This window comes from Heterocephalus glaber, unplaced genomic scaffold (assembly GCF_053883595.1).
Source record: "Heterocephalus glaber isolate CG9 unplaced genomic scaffold, H.glaber_assembly_v1.0 deba00001795, whole genome shotgun sequence".
NCBI classification, from domain to species: Eukaryota; Metazoa; Chordata; class Mammalia; order Rodentia; family Bathyergidae; genus Heterocephalus; species Heterocephalus glaber.
Window position 1 is genome coordinate 2,957,766 of NW_028258476.1, and position 12,389 is coordinate 2,970,154.

The 12,389-nt window shown below is 54.2% G+C and overlaps 1 protein-coding gene across 3 annotated transcripts; it reads right to left on the reverse strand.

The window, feature by feature from the left end:
- Nucleotides 1–2,475: 2,475 nt before the first annotated feature.
- S100a9 (S100 calcium binding protein A9) lies at nt 2,476–9,390 on the reverse strand. Of its 3 annotated transcripts, none has more exons than XM_087203557.1 (4): nt 9,285–9,390; nt 5,817–5,861; nt 4,348–4,508; nt 2,476–2,793 (listed from the first exon to the last, which is right to left on the reverse strand). In XM_087203557.1, the coding sequence occupies exons 2-4, from the start codon at nt 5,824–5,826 to the stop codon at nt 2,587–2,589; spliced, it is 378 nt and encodes a 125-aa protein (XP_087059683.1). In that variant the 5' UTR covers nt 5,827–5,861; nt 9,285–9,390; the 3' UTR covers nt 2,476–2,586. The 3 variants fall into 3 exon arrangements, with proteins under 3 accessions (XP_087059683.1, XP_087059682.1, XP_004871186.1); XM_087203556.1 differs by having other exon boundaries at nt 9,168–9,362; XM_004871129.4 differs by lacking the exons at nt 5,817–5,861; nt 9,285–9,390 and adding an exon at nt 4,854–5,066.
- Between the last annotated feature and the right edge of the window lie 2,999 nt (nt 9,391–12,389).

Genomic DNA, 12,389 nt, shown 5'->3' on the forward strand with positions numbered 1-12,389 from the left:
TGGCGGAGCGGCCCTAAGCATGTCCGAGAAGGGTAGATGGGTAGGGAAGTCTTCCTGGGTGGATTTGCTGCCTGAGACTTGGGATCCTAAGGGACTTACCAGATGCAGAAGAGCATGTGCAGTGCAAAGGTGGGAGCTGAATTTGGGGGTACTTTGGGGACAGGGCTTTGAGAAAGCAGATGAGGAGGTGCATGGCTAGAGGGAAGGGATAAGGCATCAGAGCTATCCTGGGCCCCCACAGGTGGGAGGGAAACTGGCATTAACACTTGGCAGGCACAGGGAGACGGCTGATGTCGGGTAACAAAGAGTGTTCTGGGGGTCTGCAGCAGGACGGGAGCCCTTTCCTGGTGGGCTCCGGTGAGTTGACCTTACAACTGTGGCAGGGACTGGAGCAGGTTGGACTAACAGCAGTCATTTTTGAAACTTCTTTCACAATGAATCTCTTTCTTCAAATCCAAACTTCAGGGTAGGGGACATAAAAGCAGAACTGGTCTGACTACACAGTGGGGGGGCGGGGGGGCAGGGGGCTCGGAATCCCACAGAGGTGCTGCCCCCTGCCTTCAGCTCAGAGAATCTTTGATGTTCTGGGAAGCTCCCATTTGCATGCTTTAATCCCACTCTACTCTTCCCGCTTTTCCCCACATCCTCTCCTGAGAAGAGAGCACAGAGCGTGAGAGAAGGTTTAGAATGCTTATACAGCCAACATTTGTTGGGAGCCTACATATACCAGCCCCGCTGTAGGCAGTAGGGAGAAAGCTTAGCATGAGACATACACGGCCTTTCCTGTTTTCACAGTCTACTGGGGGTGGGGGTGGAGTTGCAAACACATTCCTTACACCTGGGATAAGGTGGTGGCGGTAGGCTGGCTGGGGAAACACGGTCCTGCTGCACCCTAAGCATCAGCGTCCTGGCTGAGCCAGTACTAGAATTCGGGCCTCCCATACTTTTCTTTCCCTGCCCTGAGCTGCATACAGTGGGGGTTAGCACGGTGATGGCTCCCAAGATGTGAGTATCCGGAAGAAGGTTCTCAGATGAAGGCTACAGCGGTCATGCCTTCCAGTGAAGGAGTCTAAATCCTGGCGCTCTGGCGCACAGCCTGGAACAGTTCCTGGGCCCATTCATCCTCACCAGAGGGGCCCCGAGGCTCTGCAGAGCAGAGGCCTGCTACAGGCAGGTTGGGGCCCACAGCAAGGGGAGCTGCAAGCTGACCCTGGTGGGTGCTTCTTTAGGTGCAGTGCCCAGGATGGAGCTGTGAGACCCAGCAGCGGAGCAGATGGAATCTCAGCCCCCACTGAGCAGCCTTGGACCAGTCGCTCCTCTCTCTAGGCCTCTGTGTCTTCTATGACTGGGCTTCTCTCCAGCTCCACGAAGTCCTAACTCTGTGAGCCTTCTCTGTTGAGAGGATGAGAGGTGTGTGTAGGGGACCATGGTCGCCTGCAGGGGACTCTGTGGTTGAGGAAAGGGAGATGAAAGAGGAGCGACTTGGCAGTGTCTGAGGGGAGCATTTGGGCCAAAAGGCCGCGTGCTGAGGGTGCAATCACAGCAGCTCCAAAGGAGCTGGAGCCAGGCCCATCTGGCCACAGGGTGTGCAGGGAGGAGCCAGTGCCCCCATGGCCTGAGCCCGCGGCCACCAACCACGGACTGCACGGATCTCCCTGACCCCTGGAAGATCAGCAGGCCCTTGATCTGCATCTTCAGAGGCCAAAGGATCTCTAGACATAAGTGAGCTCTAAGCGTCTCACGCTCTTTACAGAACCTTGTAGCTGCAGAAGCTGGACTGGAGCTCAGTTCTGCTGGGGTCTTTTCACTCCGCCATCCCCCTGGGTTGGGAGGGGCGTGGGGCTGACTCCCACTTCCACCAGTGAGGGCACCCCGTTCCCTACCAGCATCTATATTTGTGTGTGTTTTTTTTTTTTTTTTTGGTACCGGGGATCGAACTCGGGACCTTGTGCTTGTGAGGCAGGCGCCGGAACCACTGAGCTAAATCCCCAGCCCCCAGCATCCATATTTAAGATGCTAGGTTTATTACAAGAAACTCAACTGCTCTCTTGGGTCCAGAAACGAGTCTGTAGGTAATCACACCCAACCCTCCCTGTTCCCACTGCCTGACTCCAGTGCTCCTCCCCAGACACGGCGCTGCCTGGGTCCAGGGCTGGAAGACCTCCAGAGGAACAGGGTTCTATTAGGAGAGAGAAACGTCTATGGACAGCGAAAATGGGCTGGGGCTGGGTGAGGAGGGGCCAGGCGGCGCGTTGAGGGTAAGGATAGCCCTCCTTGCTTTCTTCAGGGTCAGAGGCCTTGCCGTACGACTGGCGTCGGAGCAGTGGGATCTGATGTGAGAAAGGAGGACGCGGTCAGGGAGGTGGGCTCTCACTCTGTTATGACCAAATGCAGGGGTTGAGCTACAGACAAGGGCAGGGCTGTCTAGGGCTGGGAGGCCACCTGGGAAGAGGACGGACGCAACACGCAGAGCACTGGCATGCAAGAAGACTTTATTTCCCCCATCCCCAGCCCCACAGCCCAGATGGTGTGGCACACACTTCTGGTGAGCCTGGCGGGCAGGTGCAGGGTGGCTTGGCCTCCCGATTAATGGCGCTGGCCGCTCTCTCCGAGGCCTGGCCCATGGCTGTGGCCATGACCACGGGGATGGTTCCCCTCATGCATCTTCTCATGGGAGGCATTGATCAGCCTGGCAAGCAACATGGTGAGCTCCTCGAAGCTCAGCTGCTGGTCGAGGTTTGTGTCCAGGTCCTCCATGATGTCATTTATGGCTGCTTCATTTCTACTCTCATTCTGTGGGCGGAGAAGAGACTGCTGTTAGGGCTGAGTGCGGCCAGGGATGGGGATGAGTGAGCACAGTGTGTGTTGGATGGCAAATGCAGAGGGAGGCCTGGGCCCTGGGACTCAATTTAAAAATTAAAATGGCTCTGAGCTGAGGGCCCAGGTTGGAGTGGAAGCTTGTGCTTCACACTTGCCAGCTTATCCCCCAGGCATCCCTGCAGCTTGGGGAGTAGGAGTGTCTTTATTTTACAGAGAAGGTCCTACAAGGATTAAGTCCGAAAATGTCCCCGTATCTGGCCCGCATAACTTTCAACAAGCAGAAGTGGCATCTTCCTTGAGGAAGGCTCAAGGAAACCACGTCTTAGGAAGCAGATTTGACTTAGAGTCCAGTGCTGTTCCATTCCCTCCTCAGTCACTCCCGCCCTCTCCCCTGGAGGATTGGTAAAGTTCACTCTCGCCTACACAGTAGGGACGCACTTAGGAAAACCAGGCAATGTGGGATCTTGGCTGAGGGCAGAGAGTAGAGTAGGTGCTTGGTGCCCCCAAAGTACTGAGGATTTAGGTGGGGCAGAGAGCACCATCTGTGTCCAACTCTGCTGCCCACTGGCCGGGTCATCTCAGCAGTGCCCTGTTCTAAGCCCAAGCAGCCTATTGTGAAGCACTCAACTCTGGCAGGGGATGGCAGCGAGGGGTGGAGCATGCCGGGAATCCACAGGGCAGCCTTGCCCACGCAGCCTCCTGGCTGCACCTTCTCTGTCCATCCTGACTTTGCGCTCTACGTGCCTGTGACCACCACCTGCGGGAGCTGCCAGTGTCCCTCAGGCCTCCACAGCCCCATCTGCATCTCCCCAGGGTGAGGGAAAGGACGAGGGACCTGCCCCAGGGCAGCTGCACCCAGGAATGGAACCGACCCTGAGACCCACTCTGCCCATCCTTCTTAGTCTAGGCCTCTGTTTCCCCAAACTTGAAAAGAAAATGAAAAGGCTGGTGGAAGGGATCTCCCTGTGTCCTGGCACCGCCCAGTCCTTTTCAGATTGGGGGACGACACCGATGTTCTAGTACACGCTTTGCACTCCACTTGCCAGGCTGTGCTGGCTGCTTTGTACATGCCCTTTATTCCTGTATTTCTGCCCGGCGCCCTTAGGAGGAGAAAAGCCCATGTTCTCTGCCGAAGCTGAGTCCCTCAGCCTCCTGCCAAGGGTCCTCCACTGCCTCAGCACAAATGTCACCTCCTCAAGGAGGCCTCACTCAGCCCAGAAATCTCCTTCTCCCCCCCCCCCCCCGCCGGGCACTTACTGGCATTGGATCTACTGTGTTCTTTCCTGTGTGTCTCCCACTCTGGGATAGTAGGTTCCCTATTCATGCCTACCTCCCTGTGCTCCAAACAGGGTCCCACACGGAGCAGGTGGTCAGTCGAACAATCCCTGGTTCTCTGGACTCAGTTGGTGCATCTAACTGTGAGCGCCTCTCGTGACTCCTCCAGCTGCCTCTGGATGGCAGGGACTAGAATTCTCCCCCGTCTGCTCAGACTGCCCTGTGCCCCATCTCACCTTAGCCAGGCCCTACCTTGAGGAAGTTCGGCAGCTCCCTTTGCACCAGCTGTTTGAATTCCTTCTTGCTCAAGGTGTCTAGGTTCCCCTCCTGTGTGGAGTAACGGTGGAAGGTCTTGATAGTGGTATCTAAGCTGCGTTCCAACAGTGACATCTCACTGGTCATCTTTTTGCACTCTGTGAAAAATGAAGAAACAAGGGTGTAGGCGCTTAGAAGAAGAGGCCACCGTGCTTTCTTGACAGGTCCTCTGGCTGCAGCAAAGGAAGAGGAGGGGATGGGCAAAGTTAAAGACGAAGCTCAGGCTGCCACTTAACCAGGGAGATGCTCTGTCCTACACACGTGAGAAAGGAATTTTGGTTACCTAGACAGTATAAAAAAGCAAAGCATTTGAGGCCAGGAAGCTCTAAGAAAGTGTGAAGGAAGGTATGAAATGGGCAGGATCCACCAAGGAGGGCCTCCAGGAGGAGGGTTGGGAGAGAGCTGGAAGCGGAAAAGAAAGACCTGGCCAGCAGCTCACGTACCAGAGCCCAGCAGATACACGGCGCTGTCCACAGAGCTGTGCTGCCCTGGCATTTATAGGCAGCCCTGGGCAGGAACAGGAGGCTTCCACGGAAGATTGCCTCAGAGGCCAGCCCTGTGGCAAACTTGCCAGGGAGGGGCTGGCGCGGGACAGGAAGTGTTCACATAATACAGCTCTCTTTGCCCCGTTTTGTGAAACTCCCAGGCCTGCGCCTGAACTGGCTTGAGAGGAAGCTGCTTGGTTAATTCACTTCCCCTCCCCACCAGAACCCATCCCTTCTCTTCCCGAGCAAGCCAGGAAGCCTGCTGCTCTCCACTCCCCTCACACGCCCTGTCCCCACCCGGGAGAGCCTCCCCTTCCTGGGCACTCTGTCCCCCCTGTAGCCCAAGGCTGGGCTGCACCTTCCCCTGTTTGGGCCTGGGCCTGTGGCAGTGCTCTCGGGAGGGCTAGGGCCTGGGGCGGATCAATAGACCCCTAGGGTGGGAGCCAGGGTTAGAAAGACCTTCAGGTAATCAACATTTTTGCATTGCAGACTAAGCCTGATGCCCAGAGAGGGTCCTGGGTGAGATCACAGAGCTGGTTGGTGACACAGCAGGACTGGGACTCAGACCTCCTAGTTCCCGGCTAAGGCAATTTTACAGGGTCGAGTCCTGCCTACCCTTCATGGTTGAGTTCAAATGCTGCCTCATCTCGAAAGCTGCTCCTTGGGAAATAATCTCTTTCTCCAAGACAATTCCCGCCACCACCCTCCTTCAGCTGTAACAGCCGCTTTCCTGGTATAAAGTGATTTGCATATTTTCCCTCTGTCTAATAAGTGGCTGTCGATCCCTGGAGACAGGTCTTTATTCATGCTCATCTCCTCCTATGTATGCAGCCAGGGCTGGGCACCACTGCACATGCTGAATCATCTCGTTTCCTTGAGGGCATCCCTGCCCAGCCCAGGAAGTGTGCACGGAAGGCCTACCTTCTGGCATTCTCCTTGTCCTCTTGATCACTCCAGTCCCTCTCCCTGCATCAGGGAAGACATTTTTCTTGTTTCACCTCAGTAAGTCCTTCTGCCTAATCTTCACGCAGCCTTTTCCCGCTGCCCCGCTCCCTCCCTGGCCCGTGCAGGCCCGCTGTGTGCTAACCCTGGCCTTGAGCACTGCCTTGCACTGCGGAGGCTCCACACACAGTAGCAGTGAAGAGTTCACACTGACCTTAGCCAACTGACTCAACTTTGCTTCGCGTCCCTTATCAGTAAAATATGATAATAACAGGACAACTTTGATGACTGTGACAGTGCACGTAAAGTCAGGGAGAGCTCAGTGAATAAGAGGCATTATGATTCGTTACTTTTAAAAATTAGTTTTGTTACTTTTCATTCATTTGTACAAAAAGTATTTGTTGGGCACCGACTGTGTGTCAGACAGTACCGCCCCCTACTGGGGAAATGTGGTGATTGCATCACCAACACAGACACATAATCTTACACATTCTGTCTTGCTAAATACATTTTAACTCTTGGCAGCTAGGGACAGGGCTGGCGGAGTGCTGAGCATAGGGCAAGTGCTTAATCAATGCTTGCTAAGCGCTTGAATGAACAGTGTGGACACAGTTGAGGAACACTTGAGTGGAAACTTCATGTCCATCTCCTAACAGAGGCTGCTCCCCAATTGCTTTAGCAGAGGAAGAAGCACAGGGGACAGCGAGCCCAGAAGCTGTGTGCTCGCCCTCCTCTTCCAGCCAGAAACCTCCAGTTTTAGGGGCCGTACAGGCTGCGCTACGGATGCCTTTCCCGTTTGCTCCCATAGCGCCCCCTGCTGGCGGTGTTGAAGAACTTTCGCCTGCACGGAGGCGCTTCCCCAGGCTGGGCCTGAGAACATCAAGAGCACCTGCAGGGTTGAACAGGACGGAAGAAACAAAGATAGAAAGGAGACAGGGAAAGTCATAATTTTAAAACTGCACTTTTAAGAAAACTGCAGCTTCAGTGCAGAATCAAGATTACTCAAGGCTGCAAGGCCCTTTTTTCTCCCAGCAACATCACTCCAAAAAATCCTTAAAGGGTTTAAAAATACTCCAAGCCTGTAAATGGGAACCGAGCCTTGCACCTGTAAACTGGGCCTAACTAAGCTTTGCCTCCCGCAGACTTGCATGCTTAGGCAACGGCACTAAGCGGCTCTGAACTTCAAAGACTCGTAATTTGCATCCTACCCCAGTCCATCAGCATAACCAGAGAGACATCAGGAATACACATCTGAGATGCTCCTTTGAGGACACCCCCAAACACGCAAGTCCCCCAGCCCCAGGCCACAGGAAGCCTTACTCTACGAGCACACCTGTCCCCTTCTGAGTGTGTGCTTCTTTCTCTCTCACATTTGTTCGCCTCTCATTGACCCACAACCCTTGGCTCATGTCAGTGAGCCTCCAAACCACCTGAGGGTGGGGTGGGTCGAGGTCCCTAGTTCCTCCTTAGGGACCTCTTTGGACCCTGTCTGGTGTCAGGACTACTCGGGCAGCTGATGTGGGGTCTCTGGGTTGGGATCCTGGGGAGAAGGGGAGCCGTGGTGAATGGAAACATCCCGCCTCAAAGGGATGGCCGGTACTCTGCCTCCACCTGCAGCGAAGGCTGCACCAGGCCCACGTGCTTCTGGGTCCCCTGAACATCCAGGGAATCTGGATTTTTACGTGAAACTCCCAACAAATTTTAAAGAAAAGCAAAGGCATTAAAATGATGTGGAGTGAGTGGCAAGCAAGACTGCAGGTGAAGGCAGTGACTCTGCTCTGCTGTGGAGTTTGGGACTCTGTTCCTCCAGGCGGGGTCACTGTCTCCCTCCCTCCCTGTCTTCTGGAATTGAGCAAAGGCCTCACTCAGCAGATTAACAGTTGTTGAATGAGGAAGTGCAGGAAACGGGTGAGTGTGAAGTAAAGACAGGCCTGTTGGCCTTTGTCTTGTGGCTTTCTGCAGAGTCGAGACACCAAGTGGGATCAGTGTTGGTTCAAGGTGAAAGGAAATAGGAGGAGGAGGGAGACAAGGCTCAGCCACTGGTGGGAGTGAGCCTAAAACAGGGTTCAAAGCAGACAGGCCTTTCCACGGGCTACCCAGGCCCAGGTGAGCAGCCCAGGTGATCCCAGGGGTGGGTGGCTGGGTCTCCTCAGGGTGCGATTGCCCAGGGACACTCAAGAGCCTCCTGCTAGGCTACGACTCGGGCCATGTTTTTCTGGCTCTGGACAGTGACTCTGGCTGTGGTCCCTGGGAGGAAGGGGAGTGGTTTAAGGAGAGGGCTCAAATTGTGTAAATAAACAAGGCGAGCAGAGGATTTGGAAGCTGCCACCAAGTCCTTGGCTCCGTCCCCAGGCCCAGGAGTAGGAGCGGCCTGTGTCTTTCCCTTCCTGTTGCCCTGCTGTGTGGCCCTCCCAGCATTGGGCCTGTCGGTGTTGTACTGGGCACCACACGTGGGACTTTCCCTGCTCTGTATCCTTGGGCCTATGGGGCTTTGTTGAAAGTGTACAGTGGCCTGGGCCTGGGTTCTAATCCTGGCTTTGCTGGGCTTGTTGGAGGCCATTAGCAGTCTTTTCCATGTTTCCACGTGGGCCTCAGTTTTCTCATCCATTAAATGAGAGAGTTGGGTCAGCCGGCCTTTAAGTCATTCCCAGCACTGACTCCCGACTTGGACTCGTGTTGGTGGGCTCCAGGGCACTGGGTGACTCCTGGTTTCCCTACTGCGCCCCCAGCAGGCAAAGTCAGGCTCTGCTCCTTACGGCTGCCATCTGCGCTCAGCCTCTCCCAGGCTTCACACAACCTGCCTCTCGCTTCACCCTCTCCCCTCCTTGCTGGGAGCTCTGCGTGTGGACCTCCTGACCCAGCCCCATCCAGGGACGGCTCAGCCGGTCATCTGCGGTAGCTTCCGGCTGTCGACCCCCCCTCCTGGGTTCTGCCAACACCACGCCCCCACTGCCTGGCCATCCTAGGTCTCCCCTGTCCCCACATTGGGCAGCTCCAGCACCCACGGTGAGGCCACTGGCAGCGGCGCTTCGGGGACCCTCACCCTGAAGCTTCCCCAAATGTGAACACCACCCCTGAGCACCCTCAGGCTCCCTTCTCCGTCCCGGCTGCTATTTTCTCCAGTCTTGCCTCCCTTCCTGTTTCCTGGCTGGTACACACACACACACACACACACACACACACACTCGCTGAGCTTCCAGATCCCTCCACAAGGCCCCAGGGCTATCTCAGGCTCTGTCCTCGGCTTCCTCCGCCTGTCAGGAATCCCCTTGAAGTCTACACCCCTCTGTAGAAAATAAGGGGGTTCAGACACTTCAGGGAGGTGATCACCGGGCCTGGCTGGGTCAGGACTCCGGCGAGAGCGGCGCCTCCCCTTCCTCCTGCCCGGGTGGAAGCTCTGCCTGCGCGACATCCGATAAGCGCCTGCAGAGTACGGCGAATGCCTGCCTCGGATGGACGGAACTTATCCTTCAAAGATCACTTCGTGTCATCCAGAACGCGCGCATCGCGGGAGAGCACAGAGAAGAAAGGAGGAGCGAACGCCGGAAAAGGGTAGTGGAGATTCCCGTGGGCGGAGGCGGCGCCAGCGCCAAGGAAGAGCGCGTGCTGCCCCCTGGTGACCCGCCTGTGTCAGGACAGCGTGGCTGTCCCCTGGCCTGGGACCTTTCGTGCTTGTAGAAATTTTGAGTATCACAGAAAGTTTCTGTGGATTATATCTCTCAATATTTACCATATTGCAATTTGAAATAATTTAAAATATTTAATAATTTATTTAAAGTAGCATCGAAGAACCCAATACATATCAACACGTTTATTAATTTGAAAAATACATATATATTACAAAGCTAGTGAGAATGATGTCTTTTTTTTGTGGTATTGGGGATCAAACCCAAGACTTTCACTCTTAGCTATATCCCAGGCCATTTTAAAATTTTTATTTTGAGACAAAGTCTCACAAGTTGCTAAGTTGCCCAGGCTGGGCCTGAACATGCCGTATTCCTACTTCAGCCTTCCAGTACTGTCAATTTTAAAAAACATTTTTGCAGATCTGTTTTCTGTGTAACTTAGAAGAATATGTCTGTATTTTCATACCTATTTCTGCATTCAACTTGTTGCTAGATGTTGTTTTGGTTAAACATATAGTCTCTCCCAGATAAGTACTTGGAAGGGGGAGAAATCTATTATCAGCTTTTACAAATAACTGAAGATACTTCCTCTTTTTTTGAAGATACTCTCCTTTGATCCTATGCCAAAACTCAACTGTGATAAAGGGTTTTTGCAAAGTAGAATATGAAATCATATAAATGAATGTTTTTGTTTCATTTGAAATCAATTGGGCTGTCTTGAAATTTGAATGAAACTTTTATCTAAGTGTAATTTTGTGACTTAATACATTAGTCATTTGGAAAATATTGGTTCAGTAACTCGTGAACATCTTCTAAATGGTGACCAAGTTTATCATCCAAAGTGTGTACATGTTCACCTGTATATATGTTTATATGTATATACTTATATGTGTGTGTGTGTGTGTATGTCAATATCACTGCTTATTCACTGATAAGAGCAATCGGTAAAGAATGTATTTGGAAGCTGTCAAATGATAGTAGTAGACATAAATTTCCAAATTCCAATTTTTACCTGAAAGCTCTAATTTTATTAAGCTAACAAATTCCATTAGTTATTTTCCTTGAAATCAAAGCTTACTTTGTTCATTTTAAAAAAATGCCTGGCATAGACTTAAGTCTGAGTATCCAGAGTTTGATCGCTTTCTGTTTTTTCAAGTAAAAATGGTCTTCTGTGGGAGACATGGGTTAGCTCAGCGCCCAAATCAATCATACAAGTGGTTTTCCTTGAGACAGTCAGGCTTGAGATTTTCAATTTAAGACGCCTGCCATGAAGGAGGGGCTCTGACGCCCACCGGTCCCCTGTCCTCACAGGGGCATCTTGGGAAATTCAGGCTGAAGTAGAGCCAGCCCCTCCCTCAGCCCCCAGGTGAGGCACGAGGCAGGGACACATGGGAAGGGAAGGGTTCAGCTGTGGCAGGAGGGGACAGAGAGCCCACCTGGTACAGCGGTGAGACTGAGGAGGGGCTGGGTAAGTGTGGTGATGGGTCCAGGTCATTCAGGACTGGGGAGATTCTCTTAGGAATTTAGCTCTAAGTTCACAGGACCAGGGAGGAACAACCCAAGCCACTGTTCCTCCCTCCCTCCCGATGCCCCGTGTAGGGCAGACATGTGTCTCAGGGGGCTTGAGTCCCCAGGAATCTGTTGATGTCTGGACAGGACAGAGCACTCGCTGGACCTGGCAGACAGCCACGCCCAGCCTCTTTTGGCCTTCAATCCCCAGCTGCCTCTTGTGGAAAGAAGCTGAGCATCTGCACCTCTCTCCCTGCCCCTGGATGCAGGCCCGCAGCATTCTTAGGTAAGGGCTGTCCTGCTGCTTGGGAAGCACAGACAGCTGAGGCCTGGAGAAACAGTGTCTCCCGGAGGTCAGAGACTTCAGATTCCTAAGGTACTGGTCCTGGGCTCCAGCTCTGCTCCCGAGGCATCTGTGCTGGGCGGAGGTCAGCAGTCCCTGCTCTGTCATAGGCTCCAGCCTGGCCTAGGCTCCGGACTGGGGAGCCGTGGGTGAGCCCTGTGCTCTCTCAAGGGCCTCTTTCAGGGAGCTTTTCTGGGAAACCTGGGCCTGAGAGTGAGACTGACTCACCAAGGGCAGCGTCTCTGGGTATGGGACATTTCCAGGGTCTCCGTGGCTGCCCCACCCTCTGAGAGATGAGCGTTGGAGGCTCCCTTGGGAGATGTGCATTCTGGGAAAGTGTCATGTGATGCTTCCTCTGGGAGATTCGCCACCTCAGGAGGCAAGAGCTGCAGACCATGACATCCGGCCAGGACGTGCTCTACCACCACCAAGCCAGCCGTGGCAGAGGGGCTGGAGGTGCTCGGCATGGAGGAGGCTTCCTGTGGTGACACCTTTAATGACAAGGATGGGAGTGGCCAGAGGGAGGTGATGGATGTGCAGCCTGCAGGGTCACACTTGGGGGCTGCCTCTGGGAAGACAGTGCTCTGTGTCTGTCCCTCCACGCTGCCCCTGTGGAGAGGAACCGGCGAGTGACTTCAATCCACAGCCTTCAGACCCCTGCAGCAGCTCTGCCTCCGTGGACTGGGAGTTCCCAGATGCCAGGGACAGAGCCTCCAGGCCCCCAGAATCCTCACATCGAGGGGCCTTAGTAAGGCCTGGGCGGGGAAGGCCTCCCGGAGCGTTGGGCAATCGTGCCCTTTCCCAGGGAGGAGGGCCTGGGCCTAGTCACGGGGCGGCTGCCAGGTGCTCTCAGCGCCAGTCTGGTTTCACCTGAGCTCCCCTCAGGGCTGAGGACACAGTCGGCTCCCAGCCTCAGGTCTCTGTCCTCCTTCTCTGTTCCGGATCCAGGGCTTTGCTCTTCTCTCTGGGAAGCCAGAGCCCAAGTGCTCCCCTCCCAAGGAGGGAGTGCCCTCTTAGTGTGAGAGAGAGCAGAGCCTAGGAGGAGGAGGAGGAGGAGGAGGAGGAGGAGGAGGA

Excerpts from the sequence above, each read along its gene's own strand:
- S100a9 (XM_087203556.1), bottom strand. The coding sequence starts at position 9,249 with ATGTCGCGCAGGCAGAGCTTCCACCCGGGCAGGAGGAAGGGGAGGCGC. Across the intron at positions 5,862-9,167 it reads TCCTGACCCAGCCAGGCCCG|GGAGAGGGACTGGAGTGATC; the intron begins GTGATCACCTCC and ends TCCCTGATGCAG. Across the intron at positions 2,794-4,347 it reads AGCTGCCGAACTTCCTCAAG|AATGAGAGTAGAAATGAAGC; the intron begins GTAGGGCCTGGC and ends CTCCGCCCACAG.